At 36.0% G+C, this 23,766-nt stretch overlaps 1 protein-coding gene across 1 annotated transcript; it reads left to right on the top strand.

Annotated features, from left to right (window-relative positions):
• The first annotated feature begins 17,118 nt into the window (after window positions 1-17,118).
• LOC150000564 (serine protease inhibitor Kazal-type 12-like) lies at window positions 17,119-23,377 on the top strand. Its single transcript, XM_090289608.1, has 4 exons — window positions 17,119-17,198; window positions 18,634-18,659; window positions 22,583-22,707; window positions 23,240-23,377. Exons 1-4 carry the CDS (start codon window positions 17,138-17,140, stop codon window positions 23,283-23,285), a joined length of 258 nt encoding a protein of 85 aa, XP_090145734.1. The 5' UTR covers window positions 17,119-17,137; the 3' UTR covers window positions 23,286-23,377.
• The last annotated feature ends 389 nt before the right edge of the window (window positions 23,378-23,766 follow it).

Raw genomic sequence — 23,766 nt, 5'->3', positions numbered from 1 at the left:
TATTCCCTTGATTTGCTTAACAATAAAATAAATTCTGCATAAGCCTGGCCTGTGTTTTTACTTTGAGATCAAGAAAGAATACAGATACAATATGGGATAATTGACCCAATATCAACCTGGATAAACAGACCTGTTTTCTGATCTAAATCAAACATGAAGTCACTGTGGGATCTTTGGAAAATCCTTTCTCCTCTCCTATTCTTGGAATTTCCATGTGGATAATGAAGAATTTTTTATTATAATATCTATTATTTAAGGCTTAGGTGAGGTAATATTGGTTCTTCTCAATTTGGGGGAAAATATTTTATGTAAAAATAAAACATTTATCCACTTTGGACCACGGTTTTACATATCTATGAAATGATGGATTTAGACTATATACTATGTGAACATATACATTATTTGTTTTCTCAGCAACATCATAGGGTCTAGCAGAAAGAAGTGAATAAATATTCAATTAATAGTGAATATCTAATCAATAGTGAATGGAGGCTAAGTCTGTAAAAGTGTGTACATTTAAAGAAAACTGCCAATTGATCTTAATCATGAAATGAGAGAAGTAGATAAAACAAGGAATCTTAAAGCTCAGAGAAAGTTTAATTAGTTACTGCCAAAGAAAAATGCTCCATCCAGGTAGTAGAAGAATCAAGTTCTCAACACACAGTATCCATGTAGCTGGCTCAATGGTATGAAGACAAGTCATATATATAAATACCTTATTCTAAGTAATCCAGATGGAAGTCTGGAAAGAAGTCTTCCTTTGAGTACGTTCATGGTGTAGAGTATGTATTTACAAATAACATGTTCCAAGGTGAATTCACACAGGACATTTCTAGGTCCATTTTACTAGGTAATTACAGAGCAAGGCTGCTCTGAGAGATCACCCAGAGACTGCTGTGGGATCAGGCAAGGAGTTTACTGAGGGAAAAAGGGGAAGGAGGTGGTGGGTAGAGGCAACTCTAAGATCAACTCAAGGGCCTGTAGGAGCAACGGAATGGGGACTCTTGGTCCTCTATGTGGGCCTGCAGGAGTCCCACCTGCATTTCTGCAGGGGTGCTTTTAAAACTTACCAACTGCACATTTCAGTGAAGGTGAGTTTGCTTATTAACATATTCATTAGGTTATTTGCATCTCATTGCTCCCCTCACCCCCAACCAGGTTAGTTAATATAACCTGCTGGTCCAGGCAAGGTCCATTAACATATCCAAAGTTGAGGTGTGCATTCTAGCTGCCTCCATGTTCTGACAATAACTATTAACGAACATTGACAAGGCACCTACTCCATGGCAAGCTCTGTTCTAGGTGTCTGGTTGCAGTTATGCATGAGGAAGAAAAGAGTTTAAAAAACTTTATCTTAATAGAGTTTACATACCAGCAGGAAGAAATAGACAAAAGCAATAAACAAGTACATGACATAGCAATGTTTGGGGAAGATGATGGCCAATTGTAGTACTAAGTTGGGTAGTTAGAAGGGTTCTTATTGGGAAGATGTAGAAATAAAGGAATTGATTAAGCCAATATTCTGGGGAAGAGCAAAAATTAAAGCTAGAAGACAGCTTTTCAATTTGGAGCATTCCTCTTTGTTTAAGGTTCAGCATGGAAGCAATGTGACTGAAGAGATGTTAGTGAGAGGGGCAAATAATAGGTGATAAGTTCAGAGAAGAATTAATTCAAACCGTTGAAGTCTTTGTAGGCATAGGTAAAATTTTTGCTTCTGTTCTAATGAATCAAATGTGTTCATTATAAATACTAAAATCTCATTTCTGCTTTAAAAATCTATCTGCTTTAAAAAATGTATCTTCTGTTTATTTAACATTTTTAAAAATTTCTCATCAAGTGTTTTTCTGTTCTTTTTATTTGTACAGTACTCCCCTCTTATCTGCAGGGGATACACTTCAAGACCCCCAATTGATGCTTAAAACCACAGAGGGTACTATATATATATATACATATACACATATATATATTCTATATATACTATGCTTTTTTCTATACAAGATATCTATGATAAAGTTTAAATCACTCTTGCATTTTGGGGCCATTATGAAGTAAAATAAGGGTTGCTTGCACACAAGCAACTGTTGAGATACCCTAACAGTTGATCTGATAAGAGACGGCTACTTACTGACTAATGGGCGGGAAGCATATACAGTGTGGACACACTGGACTCAGGGATGGTTCACGTACCATGGGAGGGAGTAGAATAGCATGAGATTTCATCACACTACTCAGAAGAGTGAGGAATATAAAACTTAGAGACCATTTATTTCTGGAATTTTCCATTTAATATTTTTGGACTACAGGTGAGCATGGCCAAGTGGATTGAGCGTCTGCCTAGGATACAATATTTTTGGACTACAATAACTGACATGACAAAAAGCAAAATTGTGAATAAAGGGGAACCACTGAATACTAAATTTCCTGCTTATTAGAGAAATTAAGCCCTTTTTACCTATTTAGTTTCTACCTGGAGGAAAATGCATAGTTTGATAAGTGAGCCATAACCCATCTTTAAAAGTATTGCCCCCCCTACGTGGCCTCCTCCTCTTCTCTCCTGTGGGAACCATCACCTCCAGCCAGACCAGGTTCCTGTGGGCCATTCACACAGAAAGTGCATTCCCATCTTTGCCTTAGGCTGCTTGCAAAGCCTCTGTGCCACCTACAGCCACTCTGTCTATCCTTTCTTTCTCCTACTAATCTCTCACCCACATCTTAAGATGACCATTTATTCCATGGCTCATATCAGGTGTTCTCACTGAGCAAATGATCAAAACACTGTCTCATCTAGTTCTGAGTTATTCTTTGTGGATGAAAGGGAAGCATATAAATGATAGACCAAGAAGACCAGAAATCTTATATTTCTTCAAAAGAATAGGAAAGTCATATATAAAAAAATTAACAGTCAAAATATACAAGTTTTGGTTCAGAGATGTATATCTTGTCACACCTCAGTGAAAACACACTTAAGATTTATGCATATCCCAGTTTGCAAACTTGACATAAAAAATAAAGAATGTAAACATATAGTGTAGTCTTAAATATAATATACACAGTGAAGTGTTTAGAGAAAGGGGTACTGATGTCTATAATTTACTTTAAATTTCATCAGAGATGGATTAATGGGTAGACAAATAGAAACATAAAAAAATACAGTAAAATATTAATGGTATAATCTAGATGGTGGGTTTATAGGGGTTCACTATAAAATTATTTTCGCATTGCTAGATGTTTAAAGTTTTACATTAAAATTTTTTATGGTTAAAAAAGCACAGACTCAACCAAGAGGAGCAGATATTCATAATTTTATTTTTGTTCCTTGTTATTGTAAAATCTAGGACAGAACGTACAGTTTCAAGTACAATTTGTACTCTTCCCTTCAAAGCAAAAAAAAAAAAAAAAAATGTATTGCACCTGAACACCCATATCTATCATTATGCCTTCAGATAACAATAGGAACACTGTCAAAATGGTATCATGCCAAAGTTATAACCATAAATTATCTTCATGTGTTTTTCTTTCTAAACCAACTGTTGCTAAGTCACATCTTTCTCAGCTGTTCTTTTTTGTTTGTTTGTTTGTTTGTTTTTTGAAGCTAAATTCATTGCAAAAATGATGTGGTATATCAATAATTATGGAGTGAGGGGGGCTTGCTTGGGAGCTTTTGTAAAGGTTTCTCAAAGTGGCATTCACAGGCATATGCCCCACACAAACACACTGCTCAATGAACAAGGGAACAGCAGGAAAAAAGGTCAAAGAAAATAGTAACTAAGATAAAAACTGAAATGAGCCACCATTTATAAGTTTAGCCAATCTATTTACTGAGCACTTTCCATGTTTCCTGTGATAAGCACACAAACATGATCACATTTAAATTTAGTAATAGCTGTGAAGTTGTAGCCCCCTTTCATAAAAGAGGGACCTGAAGTAGAGACTCATCTATGATCTTACAGCCAGTGAGTTGCAGAGTCTGGGTTTACTCAAGAGTGTTTAATTAATTCAAAATTTCTAAACTTTTTATCACATAATCATAGTAATTTGAATAATTTGGATAAGTGTTGAGTTGGAAGGATTAAACCTATATATTTAAATACATGAGAAATAGAGGATACCAGACTTCCAGCCAACATGGAGGGCTAGACTGACACATTCCATCTCCCTCCACAACAGAGAAGGAATACAACTACCACAAAACCAGAAATAACCAGAAGTTCCAGAACATAAAGCTACATGGAAGTCTAGCATATGAAGTTATAAAGAAGTGGTGTTCATCCGGTTGGGTAGGAGGGGCGAAGCCAGGGTAAAGAGGTCAAGCTGTGCTGCTGGCAGCAGCTGTGGTGGGACAGCGGTAAGCACAGACACCCATATTTAAGGGGAGGTGAGAAGTGACTAGGGAGCACTCCTGGCTGCAGACCAAACCTGTCAGCTCACGATTGCAATGCTGAGGAAGGTAGACCCTCATTGCCTCGGACTGTGAGGGCTGGAGGGCATGGGAACAAAGGAGGAAGCTCCTGATCTCTCAGCACAGAGTGAACGGAAGGAATCCATCTTGGACCACTGCCCCCACAGAAAGTGCCACAGTGTGGTGAGAAGGGTTGCCAGGTAGTGACAAGTGCACGGGGCTCAGCTCTCTATAGTATAGGAGGTGTGACAGCCCTGCCCAGGAAGCAAAGGTAAACACAAAACGATCAGGATGGCTCAGATCATAATAGAGATCCTAGTGACGCAGCTGACCAGCCAGCAAATATCTAATCTAATGGCTCAGCAGATAGAAAATCTTTCTGAGGCACAATTCAGAGCTTTGGTTATACAAATGCTTACAGACCCAACAGCAGATCTTAAAAAAGACCGGGAAGGAATGAGGGCTAGTCCTTCTGAAATGAATGAAAATACATACGAAGCTAGTGGTGAGGGAAAGAAAACCAGAAAACAAATCAACAAATTGGAACATAGCAAAAAAACAAATAGTCAACCAGTGCAGAAAAAGAAAACAAAAAGTGAGGAAAATGAGGAGACACTCAGAAATCTATGGAACAGCTATAAGTGGGCCAACATCCAAATCATAAGGTTGCCAGAAGGTGAAGAAGAAGAACTAGATATTGAAAAATTATGTGAAAAAATAATGAAGCAGAATTTTCCTAACTTGGGGAAGGAAATAGACTTACAGGTCCAGGAAACACAGAGAGTTCCAGAAAAACTGGACTCAGAGAGAACCACTCCAAGACACATTATCATCAAAATGTCAATAATTAAAGATAAAGAGAGAATCTTAAAAACAGCAAGAGAGAAGAAAAGAATTATGTACAAAGGGGTCCCAATTAGACAATCAGCTGATTTCTCAAAGGAGACCCTGCAGGCAAGAAGGGACTGGTAAGAAATATTCAAAGTAATGAAAATCCAAAACCTACAACCACAAATACTCTATCCAGCGAAGCTGTCATTCAGAATAGAAGGGCAGAGAAAGTGCTTCCAGGAAAAAGTAAAACTGAAGGAGTTCATCAGATCCAAACCACTGTTATATGAGATGTTAAAGGGACTTGCTAGAATAAGGAAAATCAAAACTACGAACACTAAAATGAAAACTGTATCACAACAACCAACAACAGAAGCTAGAAAACCGAAACAAAGGCAAACTAAGTAGGCAACGAGAGTGGGAAAAGAATTATAGGTATGGGGAACATTTTGGGTGGAGGTCAGGAGGGAAGAAGGAAAGGGAGGGAGATGGTACAGGAATTAAGAAGCATAGCAGGAGGGAGTGGAATAGATAGGAAGATATTGAGAAGAACTATATGCACAACCAATGAACATGGACTAAGGGGAGGGAACAACTGAAGGGATGGGGGGGGTCACTGGGTGGAGGGGAATAAAGGAAAAAGAAATTGGGACAACTGTAACAGCATAATTAATAAAGCATATTTAAAAAAAGAAATAGAAGTATTCATAATTCAATGATGCTTAGGCAAATATATAATAAAGGTGACATGTACCCATCATAATTGTTAACATATGAACAATTATGTTAACTTCACGATGGGGCAACAGCTTTAGCCTGAGAAGGCCTGGTTCAAAGGGGCAATTAACTCTGAACTAGGTATTTAATGAAATGTTCTCTGTCTTTCTCTGACTTTCTTTTTGTCTTCTCCAGAGCTGGTACCTGTGACTTCACAGAGTTTGGTTTATTTCAGCTCTGTAGTTTGAGTCCAGAGAAAATAAGTACAATAGATTTCTCCTACTTTTGTTTGAAAAAATTTAGACCTAACTTAATAAGAGAAGGGTATCATTGAATGGCTCACTTTAGCTCCCTACAATTGCCCTTCAGGTTGATAAGGTGTGTATACTAAAAGAATGCATATAATAAAGTACACCTCCCTAAGTTCTGGTATATTGTGTTTCCATTTTCATTTGTCTCAAGTTGTTTGTTGTTGTTATTATTGTTGTTTTAGAGAGAGAGGGAAAGGACGTGAGAAGCAGAGGAAGAGAAATACCAATGTGAGAGAAACATTGATCAGTTGCCTCTCCTATGTGCCCTGACCAGGGACTGAACCCACAACCTTAGGCGCATGCTCTGACCAGGAATTGAACTAGTGAACATTTGCTTTGAGGGACGATTCCCAACCAACTGAGCCTCACTGGTCAAAGCTCAAGTTGTTTTTTAATTTCCTTTTTGATTTCCTCCTTTGGTCCATTTGTTTTGGGGGGAATATGTTGTTTAATTTCTATATATTTAGATGTTTTCTAGTTTTCCTCCTATTATTAATTTCCAGTTCCATACCACTGTGATCAGAAAAGATTCTTGAAATGATAATTTTCTTAAATTTGTTAAGAACTTGTTTTGTGGTCTAACACATGATCTATTCAAGAGAATATTCAGTGTGCATTTGAGAAGAATGTGTGTCCTATGCTGTCAGATAAAATGTTTTGTTCCTTCTAGTCCATCTGTCAGGACCATCTGGCCTAAAATACAGTTCAAATCCAATGTTTTCTTGTTGAATTTCTGTCTGGATGATCTATCCATTGTTGAAAGTAGGATATAGGGTCCCCTATTACTATTGTATTGTGGTCTATTTCTCCCTAAAATGTTATTAATATTTGCTTTATATATTCAGATGATTCAACACTAGGTGCATATACAAGGTGAAGCAAAAGTAGGTTTAAAGTTTTGAGTATGCAAAACACAGGGTTTATTCTTATATTATTTATTAATTATTATATTATTTTCCATATGAGCAACTGTAAACCAACTTCTGCCTCACTCTGTACATTTATAATATATATCCTTTTTGATGAATTAACTCCTTTAGTATTATATAGTGACCTTCTTTGTCTCTTGTTAAAGCCTTGATGAAAGGAATTACATGTAACTATATCCTGTGTTCCTGAGGTCGAAGAATTAATATTGTTAAAATGTCCAGACTACCCAAACTGTCCTATAGATTCAGTGCAAAACTATCAAAATTCCAATATCATTTTCCACAGAAATAGAAAAAAAAGTCCTAAAATTTATATGAAACCAAAAACAATCTTTAATAGCTAAGACAATCTTGAGAAAGAACAAAGCTGGTTGTGTCACATTATCTTATTTCAAATTATATTATAAAGTTATAATAATCAAAGTAGTATGGTATTGACATAGAAATGGACACATAGACCAATGGAACAGAAAAAAGAACCCCAAAATAAACTTATACATATATGGTTAACTAATCTTCTACAAAAGCACCAAGAATACACAATGGGAAAGATCGGTCTCTTCAATAAATGGTATTGGGAAAACTGGATCGCCATATGCAAAAGACTATACTATATCATACAAAAAAGATCACCCTGAAATGGATTAAAACGCCAAACATAAAACCTGAAGTTGTAAAACTTCTAGAAGAAAACATAGGGGAAAAGCTCATTGACATTGACCTTGGAAAAGATTTTTGACACCAAAAGCATAAACAACAAAAGTAAAACTAAACAAGTAGAACTGCTTCACACTAAAAAGCTTCTGCATGGCAAAATAAATAACCAACAAAATTAAAAAGCAACCTATGGACTGGGAGAAAGTATTTGTAAAACGTGTATTTATCACAGGGTTAATATCCAAAATATATAAACAGCTTATACAACTAAAAAAATTTTTTTGATTAAAAAATGGGTAGAGGAACTGAATAGACAGACATTTTCCCAAAGAAGACATACAAATGACCAACAAGTACATAAAAGGTGCTCAACATCTCTAACCATCAGGAAAAGGAAACTCAAAATCACAGTATTATCTCACACTTATTAAAATGGTTATTATTAAAAATTCAAAAGGTAACAAGTATTAATAAAAATGTGAAGAAAAGAGAACCCTTGTACACTGTGGGACTGTAAATTAAGATAGCCTTTATGGAAAACCATATGGAAATTCTCCAGAAAATTAAAAATAGTAATACTGTATAGTCCAGCAATCCCACTTTGGGTATGTATCTGAAGGAAATAGAACCTGGATTTCAAAGAGATAGCTGTGCTCCCATGTTCATTGTAGCATTACTCATAGTAGCTAAAATATGGAAACAACTTAAATGTTCATTGACAGATGAATAAAAATATTTTGATATATACTATTAAGAAATAAACTGAGACACATTAAAATTTACAAGAGTTTATTTGGGGGAAACATGTATTCAAATCATCCAACTCTGAATGGAAGGTGGTTAGGAGTACCAACTGAAGTTTAGGAAAAGGCTTTTATAAATAATACATGGGCGACTTCTGGCCAAGATGGAGGCGTAAGCAGACACACTGCATCTCCCTCCACAACTAAGAAGGAATACAACTACCTCAAAACTGAAGACAAGCAGAAGTTTTAGAAAATCGAGCTGCATGGAAGTCCAACAAAGATATAAAGAAGAAATACTCATCCAGACAGGAAGGAGGGGTGGAGAGGCTGCGATGTGGTGGTGGCAGCAGCTTTAGCAGCAGCAAGCTGGCAGGAAGTGCAGTAACATGTTTTTTAAAGTAGGGAGGGACACCTGGGAGCTCTCCCAGAACCAGACCAGATCGCACAGCTCATGGTTCCAGCGCTGGGGAAAATAAAACCTCATTGCTTCTGACTGTGCAGACCAGTGGGGGCTGGGGTGGAGGAAGAAACTGCCAGTGTCTCAGTAGAGTCCACTTTTTTAAAGGGCCCCTCCAGTCCTAGAACATCTGCAGACACACCCACTCTGGGAACAATAGCCAGGGCAACAACTAGAGAGGTACCAGTCCCATACGGAAGTGGGAGAAGTGCCTGGAAAAGGGGTGAGTGCCGAGAAAGCGGCATTGTTTCCTCTCATATCCCTACCCACATACAGCACCAAAATGTGGTGAAATGGGTCACCCATACTGATGCATAACTAAGGCTCCACCCCTTACAACATAACAGGAGCAACAGCTCTACCTAAGAGGCAAACAAACACAGAAGCCTGGCAAGATGAGGAGACAGAAAAGTATGGCCCAAAAGAGGGAATGGATCAAGGTTCCAGTGCGAGAACTAAGCGAGTAGGAGATAGCCAACCTAATAGATGAGGACATAGCCAACTTAACAGATATAGAGTTCCAAACACTGGTGATAAAGATGCTCACAGTCTTGACAGATATGCTTAAGTACAACAAATACATAAAGGAAGAAGTGAAGGCTATGCTAAATGAAACGAAGGAAAAGTCACACAAAACCAATGGTAAAGAGAAGGAAACCAGGGTTCAAATTAATGATTGGGAACATAAGGAAGAAAAAATCAGTCAACCAGTACAGAATGAGGAAACAAGAATTGAGAAAGATGAGGAGAGGCTTAGAAACCTCTGGAACAACTTTAAAGATACCAACATCTGAACCATAGGGGTGCCAGAAGGAGAAGAGGAAGAGCAAGAGCAAGAAATGGAAAGCTTATGTGAAAAAATAATGAAGGAAAACTTCCCAAATTTGGTGAAGAAGACAGATATACAAGTCCAGGAAGCACAGAGAGTCTCAACAAGCTAGACCCAAGGAGGACCACACCAAGACACATCATAATTAAAATGCCAAAGGTGAAAGATAAAGAGAGAATCTTAAAAACAGCAAAAGAAAAGCAGAGAGTTACTTACAAAGGGGTGCCTATAAGACTATCAGCTGATTTCTCAAAAAAAAAAAAAAACTTCACAGGCAAGAAGGGACTGGTAAGAAGTATTCAAGGTGATGAAAAGCAAGGACCTACAATCAGGATTACTCTATCCAGCAAAGCTATCATTTGGAATGGAAGGGCAGATGAAGTGCTTCCCAGACAAGATAAAGCTAAAGGAGTTCATCATCACCAAGCCATTATTATAGGAAATGTCAAAGGGACTTACTTAAGAAAAAGAAGATCAAAGCCCTGGCTGCTGTGGCTCAGTGGATTGAGTGTCGGCCTGCAAGCCAAGTGTCACTGGTTCGATTCCTGGTCAGGGCACATTACTAGGTTGCACGTCAGGTCCTCAGTTGGGGGCACAAGTGAGAGGCAACCACACAGTGATGTATCTCTCCCTCTCTTTCTCCTTTCCCTTCTCTCTAAAAAATAAATAAATAAACAAATAAATAAATTATTTTTTAAAAAGAAAAAGATCAAAATTATGAACATTAAAATGACAACAAACTCACAACTATCAACAACTGATTCTAATAAATAAAAAACAGAATCCAACTAAGCAAACCAGAAATTTAATAAAAACAAAGGGTACATGGGGGAAAAAGCAAAAATAACATTATTTTATTGCTTAAGTGGTTGTCTTACTTGGGGAAGCCTAGTTGGCTGTTAATTATTAGGTTTCTTATGTTTTCTTTTCTTGGATTTGGGTACATTGACTCTGGCTTAGTCTTGGGTTTGCTTACTACGTAGGTTATGAAGGCAATAAAGTCACCTCAGTCTAATGGCTTCCTTATTGAATTACTTTAAATATATATATAATTGACTACTATTCATCTATAAAAAGAAGGAAATCTGGCTATTTGTGACAACACAGCTGAATCTAAAAGACATGATGCTAAATGTTATAGCCAGACAAAAAAAGGCACTTATACGATCTCACTTATGTGTGAAATGTAAAAAAGTTGAACTCATAGAACCAAGAGCAGAATGTCAGTTGCCGTGAGCTAGTTGTGGGGAGGGGATATTGGGGGAGGTGAGAGGATGTTGGTCAAAGGGTACAGACTTCAACTTTAGGGTTATAATTATAAGATAAATACATTTTGGAGACTATGGTGACTATAGTTAATAACACAGTGTTGAAAAAGTGTAAGAAGAAGTATGTAAGATCATCTGCTGAGAAAGGGAAGCAGTGGTGGGAGAGGGGACCACACAAGTCTCAGGTCAGAGCCACTATGCCACTTAACCTGAACTATCACTTTTCATATGAATAGTTGGACTTACCAATACAGCCCTCAAGTTCTCATCATGCATAACACTGCTCACCCAATAAAACTGAACTCATTTTTGTGGTAGTAATTTTGTTAAATGCGCAATGCTTTCAAAACAGTTTTATAGACTTCCGCAGACACCATAAAATACTTTCTTACTTTCTTACTCATGATTTCAAGAGGAACTGAGTCCCTCCTACAGGCATCATAACTAATTATAGGTTCATTTTGGGGACTTACTGAAAACTTTCATCCACTTTTATGTAAGTGAAACCAGAAGAATCTCATGAACACATCACTGCATGTGATAGCATTCCCAACCTCTCTAAGGACACCAAGCTTTTTTGTTCTCCAAATCCTAGAATTTGGGAAGAGCATTGCTTCTCCTTTCTCATAAGCTCTTCATATGCCTGATTTGAAGGATACTTGTACCATGCTGTCTAGCGGAGTAGGGTGATACTGCAGAAACACATAGAGAAGGAAGAAATGTATAGATTAGTAGGCTAATAAACAAAAAGATGGCAAAGGGAAGAATCATTCTTTTTCATGGACCTCCTTGTTTGCTTCTTTAGCTCTAAGGTCACCTCCTCAGCAGGGGCCTTGGTAACCTTTGTCCTCATCGTCAACCTTATCTATAGCAGAAATCACTCTGTCTGTGCTCTTGGTACATCTGTACATTGAACAGTCTGTCGGTCTATTTTCTCCAGGGCTGCTGAGTCCTTGGAAGGATATTGGTTTGGAGTTAGACATATGTCTTTGGTTTGGGTCTTATGAGCAATTTTAGATTAAATCATACATGTTAAGCCTTAATAGTGTCACATGTGCTATAATGGTAGGACTTCACAGGTGTAATTTAAGGAAAAATGAATAAATATAATGTGTTTAAATTTCTGTGCATACTGTGATGTGCCGTGCCTTGCACCTATAAGGAAATATGCTTTTAATAATAATACTTTGTAAGGAAAATACCTTCCAGTTCTAGGGAAACAGCTCTGAAATGCCCTCAGTAGCTTTACTAAGAATGAACTAGAGCTTCTAACTATTTTTAGTTTTGTATTTAGTTTCTGGCATAATTTATCTTTTTGAAATTAATAGACTTTATTTTTAGAGCACTTTTATGTTTATAGCAAAATTGAGCAGTATATACAGAAAGGTCCTAAATATACCCACCATCAACATCCCCTACCAGACAGGTGCATTTGTTAAAACTAAAGAATCAACATTGACACATCATTATTAACCCAAGTCCATAGTTTAATACAGGGTTGACCCTTTGTGTTGTACATTCTCTGGGTTCTAACAACATGTATCCTCTATAATATTATCACACAGAATATTTTCACAGCCCTAGAAATCACCTGTGTTCTGCCCATTCATTCCTCTCTCCCCTTGAACTTTTAACAATCCCTGATCTTTTTACTGTCATTATCATTTTTTCTTTTCCAGTATGTCACTTAATTGGAATCATACAGTGTGTCGCTTTTTATGGCTCCTGGATTCCAATTCCAATGTGAGAGGGGGAATTTCCTCCATACTGCCAAGCAACTAACACCAGCTGGGTGCCCTAAAATGCAGCTCAATTATGACACTATCTACCTGGAGGTAGAATCTGATTCCACAGCTTAAGGGTTCAGTCATATAATACCGGTTTCTACCCCCCATTTCAGATGCCAGTCCCAAGTCCAGGTTGTTACCTGTGCTTCTGACCACTGACTGTAGATCAGGGATCCCCATGATTTCTTCTTCAGGTGTTATTAATTTGCAAGAGTGACTTAGAGAAACATTTTACTTACTAGACTACCAGTTTATTATAAAAGGAACAGCCAGAGAAAAAGGATGCATAAGACAGGGCAGGTAGGGAAAGTGCAGAGCTCCCTTGTCCTCTCCAGGGGCACCCCACTCCCCAAATCTCCACATGGTCACCAATTCAGAAGCTCTGTGAACCCCAGCCTTTGGGATTTTTATGGAGACTTCATTACATAAGGATGATTGATAAAATCATTGACCATTGGTGATTGATTCAACCTCCATCCCCTCTTCCTTCACCAGGAAAGTACCTATCACGTGGTTGGTTCCTCTGGCAGCCAGCCCCCATCCTTAGGTATTTTCCACCAGCCACCTAATTGACATAATAAAAGACTTTTATTAAGGGTCTTGGGGTGGTGAGACAAAAACCATGAGTAAAGACCAAATGCATAGGAGAATAAATCACAATATAGCAGTAATCTTAACAGATTAGATTGAGACTTCTTTCAAGTAAAAAGGTGCATTTATATTTCTTCCTTGTCAGCATTTGCTGTTGTCAATGCTTTAGATTTTAGTCATTCTAATAAGTGTGTAGTGATACTTCATTGTTTTAATTTGCAATTCTGTAAGGATTTTTTATGTTGAGCATTTTTTCATGTGTTTATTTATTTTCTGTATATCTTCTTTGGTGAAGCAAAAGTTAAGACCTTTTTCCCATTTTTAAATTGAGTCCTTCATTTCTTACTGTTAAAATTAAGGCTTGTATATTTGGATGACAGTTTTTTGTCATATAAGTCTTTGGCAAATATTTTCTTTCATTCAGCAACTCACCTTCTCATTCGCTTGACAGTTTTCTTCTGCAGACTAGAAATTTTAAATTTTAATGAAGTCCAACTTATCAATTTTTCTCTTTTATACAGGATGCCATGGTGGTATGTCTAAAAAAGTCATCACCAAAACTAAGGTTATCTACATTTTCTTCCATGTTATCTCCTAGCAGTTTTATAGTTTTACATTTTACATTTAGGTCTATGATCCGTTTTAAGTGAGTTTTTGTAAAGGATATAAAGGTCTGTGTCTTGTTTATTTCTTTGCATGTAGAACTATGGTTGATCCAGTATTTTACTCAAAAGACTACTTTTTCCACTGAATTGCCTCTCCTCCTTTGTCAAAGATTAGTTTGACATACTTATGTGTGGAATTTCTATTCCACTGATCTAGTTGCCTGTCCCTTTGCCAACATCGCACTGCCTTAATGACTGTGCTCTCACAGTCACTATTGATTCAAGTAGTGTCAGTCTTCCAACTTGGTTCTTCTCTTTCAACATGGTGCTGTCTAACTACTTCTAATGTTTTTTTATGTCCATGCTTCCTTTAGAACTAAAAAAATAATTATGAAGGGATATTAGCTTCTAGTAAATAAGAGTGGTGACATGGACAACGGGGAGGGATATGATTGCGGGAGAAGGGGTGGGTTGGGTGGGGGGGCAATGGGGGAAAAATGGGACAACTGTAACTGAAAAACCAAAAAAAAAAAAAAAAAAAAGAGTGGTGAGCAGGTGTGTATTTATTGATTTCTGTACTTTACTATTTATCTGACATACTTCAGTATTTTAAAATATTAACAAATAGTAGTTATAAAGTATTTAAATTTGATGAAAACCATAAACCTATACATACATATATAGGTATGAATATATGGGTATATGTATATGTGTGTGTGTGTATAAAATCTGTTTATCTGTTTCCTGTTTCCAAGTAATTTATCTGCATCCAAAGACAGAGATAAACAAATATGTGTAGAAATAGAAAAATATCCAGTGTTCAAAAAAGGTAAAATTTATTTTCATTTTTTCAAAGTAACAAAAAAATGACCCTAAATCTGGAAACACATTAATAATTTAAACAGATCCAGAAATGACACAGATGATATAATTGATAGTTGAGGCTATCAGTAAGTTATTTTCAAGAAAATAAAGGAAAGATAAAGCATGTTAAGAAAAATATGTATCTTTCATCTAATTATCTTTATATCTGTAAAACAAAACGAGAAGTAAAATATACCATATAGTATTAACAGCAGTTTAGCAATTGAGAAAGAAAAGACAAGTAAACTTTAAGACAGCATTAAAAATTAACAAAAATAAAAGTGAGGGGAAAAGAAAACACCTGAAAAGAAATATTGGAGAGAGCATCAGTAAATTGTAGGACAGCTTCACGCAGCTTGGGGGAAGGATAATGAGGGAATTAAAAATATTTGAAGTAATAATAGTTATGAAATTTCTAAATTTGATAAAAACAATAAACCAATAAATACATCCAGGGATCTTGATGGACCTAAGTACAAAAATACGACCATCCTTAACATAGCCTGTAAAATCTTTTATCTTAAGGCTTTTCTCTGCATTTGAGTCTAACCATTACTCTCATTTCTCATAATACGGTTTAGTTCTTATTTGTTTTCCTTCTTCCATATTATTCCTTATTCTTGGAATGCTGGTTGTTACCAAGGTGCCTCTGACTTTCTAGGACTCTGAGGGTCAGATTCTCCACTGTGCCTGGTCACAACCACCTCCTCTCTGCTGTTCCTTCACTCAGATAAATGAGCCCTCCTCACCGCTCCCCTTAGGTACACACACATTTCTCCATTAGCCTGTGAACTTCTCTCACTCAGCTTTAAATTTTGAGGACCTAATTAAGTTCTTGAATCAGTAGCTCCCACCCAACACATGTTTGAGAAAAGAATGAAGAACGTTAAGCCCTATGAATATGCCTTTGTTGTCACCACATCTTCAGTAACTAGTAATACTTAAAATATTTGGAGTTCCATTATTACTTTTGAAGGAAAAAGGGAATTTTTATTGGTTACCATTTATAAAATTAGAATGATGTCTTCGCACATCTATGTGCAAGACTTTGTTCTGGGCATGCTAACAGAATAGTGGACAAGATCTATGAATTTATAGTCTAGCCTGTACGTGTGTGCACTTGTGTGATTGATTGTATATGAATATGTATTTATTTGGTGGTGGGGAAATATACAAGTAAATGATTAAATAACAGAGATACTCTTAGAGATTGCAAAGCACTATGAAAACAATAAAATATGCTGATTTGATTTGGGATGAGGGTATTTTGAATTGTCAGGGAAATCTTCACTTAGCAGGTAATATTTGAACTTCTAGTTCTGGAAAGAAAGAACTAGTCATTATAGTTTCTGGATCAGGAGTTTTCCTAGTAGAGGAAACTGTAAGAGCTAGAGTCCTAAGGTGAAGAGTACATGGTGTATTTGAGAGAGAAAAGGGAGACAAATGTGGATGGCATTTATGCACAATGACTAAAATTCACCTGTGAGATACTTGTTAAAATTAAAATGTTACATAGTAACCATAATGCATATGCTGCCTAACAGCAAATGGTTGAAGAAAACAGACCCCCCCCCACCTCAGCTCCACCTTCACCTTGAATATCTGGAGTTTTTAATTCAGTGACCATTAAGAGTGTGCTCTTAGTCTGTCTAATAAACTCCTCATCTCAAAAACCCTCACATGAGTATTTTTATTTTCCTGGTAGTTATGACACCAAATACTATTAATGTTGCTCACAAATTCTCTACACTGTCCTACAAGTTGCTGCCAGATGAAAGCTGTTTGGCCCCAAGGCTTTGCCAGGAGAAAATCCAAAATATACTAATTGAAATAAAATGACTTGATTGTATTATAATTATCAGCATATGCTGATGTGAGCAAGTTCTGGGTGTGTTACATGTAATTAATTTCATTCTGCCTAAACATCAGTTTTGACCATTGTTTCTTACTGTTTGGAAAAGGCATGAAATAAGCTGTGTCTCCAATCACTAGGGAAATATATTACAGAATCAGGGTGGAGAATCTGGCTGGCTTCCACATGTGTAGGTGCTGAGATGCATGCATATGGACCCACTTATAAATACAGCCTACAGAACACCCACAGTGATGAACCCCATTAACACATGCCCTACAGACCTCATTGATCATGAAGCCATCAGGCAGCCTTCTTCTTTTGGTTAGCATGGTCTGTTTGTTCCTCTTTGCTGGTGAGTACTATGTATGTGTTCGAAACGGAATTCTGGACCAGGCTGGTCAATGTCAGCAGTCATGGTGTGATGTTGTTTATGATAATGATGATGATGACAATGATGATAAGGATGGTTAATGATGGTGACTTCCCACCACACTTTGTTGAAGGAACTTTTACATACAAATTAGCTACTTTAATTATCACTGTAATACTATACAAGTGCTAGTTTTATCAAATTGTAAAAGTGACATAGGATGAGATGGCCTTTTCTGGGTCACATGGGCCCTAAAGGGCTGATCCAGAACTTCCAGGCAAATTGTGTTCCCCTCAGCGGACCACACGTAACATCATAAGGTTACAAATAAGCTTCATTTTTTCAAGAAAACAATTTATATTGAAATTAGACATTCTCATTTAAAGTCACCTTCAAGAAATACTTATCTAAAGAGCTAGAATTTTTCTGAGATGCTTCCATTTTACTGAAAGCTGAGTCATACTTACCATCTCTGTAAGGAGAATAAAGAAATGAAGACCTTCTAGAAAGACAGATAGATAAATAGATGATAGATAGACAATAGATGGATAGATAAGAAAGAATCCAGGATTAGGATTTTAAGATTTGGCCTCTAATTCTGCTACTGTCATTTTCTTTAATATTGTGCAACTCACTCCCTTCCTCTGGTTTCAGTTTCATCACATGAAAATAGACTGTGTATCTTGTATGCCCTAAGGCTTCTTTCAACAAAAGGTTTTTGAAAAAAAAAATACATTGGCTTTAGAGTCTAAAAGACGAATGTTTGCTTCCTGGCTCTGCCATTTACAAGGTGTATGTCCTTAGACAAGTTATCCAAGAGCTCAGTTTCTTTACCTTTAAAATGAAAATATTAAACTTAATATAAATGAAATTTAATACAGTGCTTAAAACATAGAAATCTTGCACATAAATGGTAGATATTTTTAGTGGGAATGGTGATAAATCATACAATTTTTTTCAAATGCTCTCAAAACTATTTTGTATTAAATAGTTTGCCAGTTGTCTTTACTATCCTTTAATCCAATGGCTCTAGATTTTGGAATCTCAGCTTCTTTCTGGTGAAATATAGGTCTCCTTGACAAAGAAGAGGTCCAGAGTTTGCCTTCTTCTGTTCAGGTATGGGTTAGTTTGAAGGTAAACATTATTAAAAACTAAACAACATATTGGATAAGAGTCACAAAAGTCACCAAATGTAGTAGAGAGAATGCTGTACTGGTCCTTTGAAACCTGTCCTCTTGCTCAGGTGTGTAGGTCACAAGGTGAGTATCCTAGATGAGTTTTCTTCTCTTTTCTGGGCCTCAGCTCTTCATTCATAAAGCAAGACAGCTGTCATGGAAGATCTCTAAGATGTTAACAGTAAACTTCTGGAATTCTTCTGAGGTGCTGTGATTAATCAGTGTCTGTTTCCTTGTTGCAGAGGCTGTGAGCCAAGGAGGCTCTCAGGTACGTGCATCTCCATCCTCGGTGCTTCTCTATGACAAGAGGTTGTCTTTCAACAATGGTGATGAGTTAGGAAGTACTGTGGCTATTGCATTAAGACCTTCAGAGTTCATTTGGTTGGTGTGGTGAGAAGGTGGAATGATCATATGACACATCGATCTAGACAAGGTGTCATCATTAGTACAGATGCATTTTTCTTAGCAGTGGAAAAGGATTTGAAAATTACCTCACAGTTTCTTTAAATTCATCAGATATCATATTTCCATGATAAGGAGTTTATGTGCAGTCAAAACTTTGAAAACAGTATAGTGCTTTTAAAAGTATGATGTGAATATCATTTATTTTCCAAGTCAGGATAATTTTGAGAATGAAAGGAGTACTTATATGAGTTATCACAAGAAGGTTATCATAAACCGAGAGTACCCCAGGCAACTTAGAACATATAGTTACTCTAGATCTGAGTATCTTGTTCATAAGCCACTACAAATGCTTTGTAAAATGCCTATTTTTGCTCCCTACACATGCATGTTTAACCTATCATTTGAACTGGGATCTCTAGGGGTGATGAGGCTTAAGAACCTACATTTAGAAAGTCCTCTGGTATAGCTTTGTGAATGATGTGGGCATAATTGCCTACAATAATGAAAACCTACAGAAATTTTTTAATTTTTCATTTTCCCCTTGGGCATATATACTTTTCCCCACCTCCCAAGCAGATCATTCTGAGTATGTGAGTGTGTGTGCATTTTACAAAGATAACTATCATGTTAATAAAATATTCAATTTGAACTCCTCCCCATCCCTGAAAAGAAGTTCTTGACATTTCAGTGCACATTAGACCCAGATAATCACAGTTCTGAATTTCACTAAACAGACTTGAGTATACAGAGAGAGTATTTGGCAGACTCACAGATACTGAATCTCCAAATACCTTGTGTTGGCAATTAGTAATAATAAGGTCTACATTCATAAAAATAGCTGTATACCTTAAAATAGAAAAATAAACAGGCAGTATAGCTTATTTTTTGAAATATGGACTTTGAGAAAGAGAATATGCAGGTTCATATTTCAGCACTATTACTCAGTAAATGTTTGCTTTGGGGTAACTTACTTTACCTTTATAGGTTTTGGTTTCTTCATCAGTTAAATTCAGCTAATAATAGTACTTAATTATGTGAGTTATTTTAAATACAATTGTTAAGAACATTTAGTACATAGTAAATGCTAAATACTTTTAAATATTAACTATTAATTATAATTTTATGGTTTAATCTTAACTATTAAGTTACATTTACAATTTATTTTCTAATTGAATATTAAATATTTTTAACAAAATAGTTGTAAAGAAATATAAAGAGAAGTAACTCCATTACTTTTTAAAAATTATTTAATTCAACAAACATTCTTTGTTGAATGAATTAATTTTTGATGCCAAAGTATATTCTTTCTAACATTTTAATATCCTTCACATGTCTCAGTCCAAAATTGCAGATAACCTACCGAGAAGATAGTTTCCAAATTCTTTAGCCCAGCAATCAAGTCTCTTTCCAACCTGTTGGCAACCTCTTTCTTCAGCCTCATTCATTCTCTACCCACCTGTGGTCCAATGCTTTCACCACACTCGATGGCCTACAGTTTCTAACATGCCAGGACCTCTCATATGCTTTTGCTAATGATGCTCTTCCATGCCTAAAGAAATTACCAGCCAATAACCACATGATTATTAAAAGTGTGCTTATTCTCTCATTTGGAAGGACCTTAATGCCCCCTCTCCTGTGCTCCACATCAGTGGGAATCTCCTAACAGTGAAATCACTTCTGTATAGTCCCCAGGAATGATATATTGCTTTCTCATCTGCATTTCTATTGGGTTTTACTAATATACTTAATTCAACATTTATTTTATTTTGTTACCTTTCACAGATAGTCTTCTCAGAATGTGAACCCCTTAAGGTCAGAGAAAATGCTTTCTCTCTTTTATGAATCCTAGTACTTTAATCATGGCACTAATTTAATAAATACCTCGCCTAATTGATGTACAAATAGATAGATGGTTTTGGTAACTGAAAAGGTGGATTTATGAGTGAAAGAAAGATTCAGCAATTTTAAAGAACATACAAGAAAACTATCAAATGTGAAATATAATGTTATTTCTACTTTGTAAAAATAAGCCCACTACAAACGTTTTGAGATGTGCCTTTTTAGTCTATATATTTACTTAAAACTTGATTTATTGAAAGGGTTTTTTCATCTTTTAATTTTGAAATAATTTGACTTAAAAAAGTGGAAAAAGTGGTACAAAGAAATACCACATATCTTTTACTCATCTTTTAAATGTTAAAATTTTACATAACTTCAGTACAATCTTCGAAAGGAAGGAAGTTAACATTGTTACGTAATCATTAACTAATCTATCCTCTTGTTCAAATTTCACCAGCTGTCCCAGAAATATCATTTTTCTAATTTAGGATCTAATTTAAGACCACATGCAGTTGTTTCTGTCTCCTCAGTCTCTACTCTTTTTAAACAACACCTACTTTCTTGAGGAAAAATTCAGATTTTGATATAAATGAATTACAGATGATTTAAATAAATCCCTCTTGTACTGCTCTGTATTTCTAAAGGTTCTATTATAAATACGCATTGTTTGTATGATTGGTAGGTAGAGAGCTAGGTAGTTAATTAGCAGGTCAGTGATAGAACTATGATTATACATACATATTTTTTATTATCCTTTTCTTCAAGGAATTTGCATCTAAAGGAAAAACAAGTAAGTAAAAACCAACAGGTTTCCACTATTGAAATATGTTGTCAAATTATAAGTTTGTAGGCATTTGGAAACCAGAGCAATTTATTTTTCCTCAGGGTCATTAGGAAAATTTCAGAGTATAAGATGGTATTTTAGGTGTACCTTAAAGAATGATATGAAAGGGAAAATTTATTTCAGAGAAAAATAATAGTATAGTGTTAGGGAAAAAGCAAAATGCTTTTAAAGCTTATTAATAGACAATTTGTCTAAATTACTGGGTTCCTGCCTGGTCAGAATGGTGTAAAGGCTAAGAAAATAGGCTCAGGAGTTCAATTGTCCTTGTTTGAATCTTGGTTCTACAACTTGATAACTCTGTAGTTTTGAACAAATGGTTTAACATCTCTTTTCCCATCCATTCAGCAAATGTTTTTCAACATTTGACTTTTACCAGACCCGGTCTAGGAATTGGATAAAAAAGTGAAACAGACATGGCTTATTATCTCAAGATGCTTTAGCTGTGCTGAGGAGTGACATACAGGAGTAGTATAGACAAATACCTCCAAAAACTCTCAGAAAGTGATACAGAATTTATGCTTCAGTATACATTTATGATAAAGCAATTTGGCAATCAGTACTGGAAGCCTTAAAAGTTATAACCTTTGAGACAGCAATTCTTCTCATAAAAACACACCCTAAGAAAATAATGAGAAAATGTACAAGTGTTTTATATACAAAACAATCATCCCAACTAATTAATGTAAAAAGAAACATACAACAATAGGGTATTAGTAAAATTAATTACTTTACATCTTTATTAAGGAATATTACAGCACAGAATCACTTTTATGAACATGCATGGTATAGAAAAGGTAAATGATAAAGAATAAGTGGAACATATATACAGTGTGACTATTTTTAAAATTATATAGTGGAAGTAACAATGCATAAAGAAGAGATGAAAGAAAAAATAAATGCTAATGAAGAGTGTCGTCTCTGGGTGCTAGAACTACATGTGATTGTTACTTCTTTTTATTTTTAGCATATATTTTTGTAATAAAAAAAGCTTTCGAAAGAAATGCTAAGCATAGGGTTAGCATGTGCTTTTATTCCTTGAGAGGGCTGATGATGTCAATGCTATTGATTATATAATAAAAGAAAGAACTTCATTTAAATCACAGACTTTTTGCAGCAATTATGAGAAAACAGCTACAGATGGAAAACCATGTCCCAAGAGCCAAAAACCAGTATGTGGTACTGATAGGCAAACTTACAACAATCGCTGTGAATTCTGCAAAGCAGCTATGTAAGTACATGGAAGCAGATATTGAAACAGGACCCTTAGTTTCGGTCAGTGGGGTATGAGCCAGGGAAATAATTTATTAAACCTCTACTATGCTATATATTTTACATATAATTCTTTTTTTAATTTAATTTTTTGGTTTTTCAATTACAGTTGTCCCATTTTTTCCCCATCGCTCCCCACCACCCAGCCCACCCCCTCTCCCACAATCATATCCCTCCCCGTTGTCCATGTCCATGAGTCATTTATACACGTTCTTTGATTAAACCCTTCCCTTACTTATCCCCCTTCTCTCCCTCTCCCCTCCCCCCTAATAACTGTTATTCTGTTCCTTGTTCTACTTAGTTCATTTGTTTGTGTTGTTCCTTAGTTTCCTGTATTTGGTGATATCATATGGTATTTCTTATTTAAAATAAGGCAATATTATTATTCCAGACAAACCTAGAAAGTGTAAAGAATCCTTCCCAGTTCATCCAGTCTGGGGTTAAGCCATTTCCATTGTATTTCATTCTGAGTACCATCTTTCTTCTTTCAGGGAAAGAAGTGGAAAGCTTGGTGTCAAACATGATGGGAAATGTTGATTCCTTCGATGCCACAGTGCTGGAAGTGCCTTCGTTTGCCTTTTGCTTTAGAAGGTTTATTCCCTGAAACCCAGTTTCCATTGCGATGTATTTTCCACCAGTAATTATACATAAAAGAAAGCCATTTCAATAAAATTATCTTGGCAGGATTTCTACATTGATGTTCTTTTCAGGTAATAATGGAGCCACCTTTGATTTAGTTAGACCAACTGCTCAGTGAAATGATACAATTTGAAAACAAAGACAGGACATAGTGTATGCCACCACACTAATAGCCTCTGGAATTCCGTTCAGTGCTCTGAGTCTCAATTCTTGATCTAAGAAAATATACATCATCTGACATAAATTAGCATTCTTTAGTGTATGGTTGTTTGGAAAGTGTTTTCCCTAAGGGACATATTGAGCTTGTTTTAGGACTTGCATACAGAGACAAATAAGTAACAAGTGAGACTAAATTTTGATCACTTCAGTCGTGGGGCAG

The sequence above is a fragment of the Furipterus horrens genome, unplaced genomic scaffold (genome assembly GCF_987537825.1).
Source record: "Furipterus horrens unplaced genomic scaffold, mFurHor1.1.pri manual_scaffold_10, whole genome shotgun sequence".
Taxonomy (NCBI): Eukaryota; Metazoa; Chordata; class Mammalia; order Chiroptera; family Furipteridae; genus Furipterus; species Furipterus horrens.
This window is presented reverse-complemented; position numbering and strand designations above follow the sequence as displayed.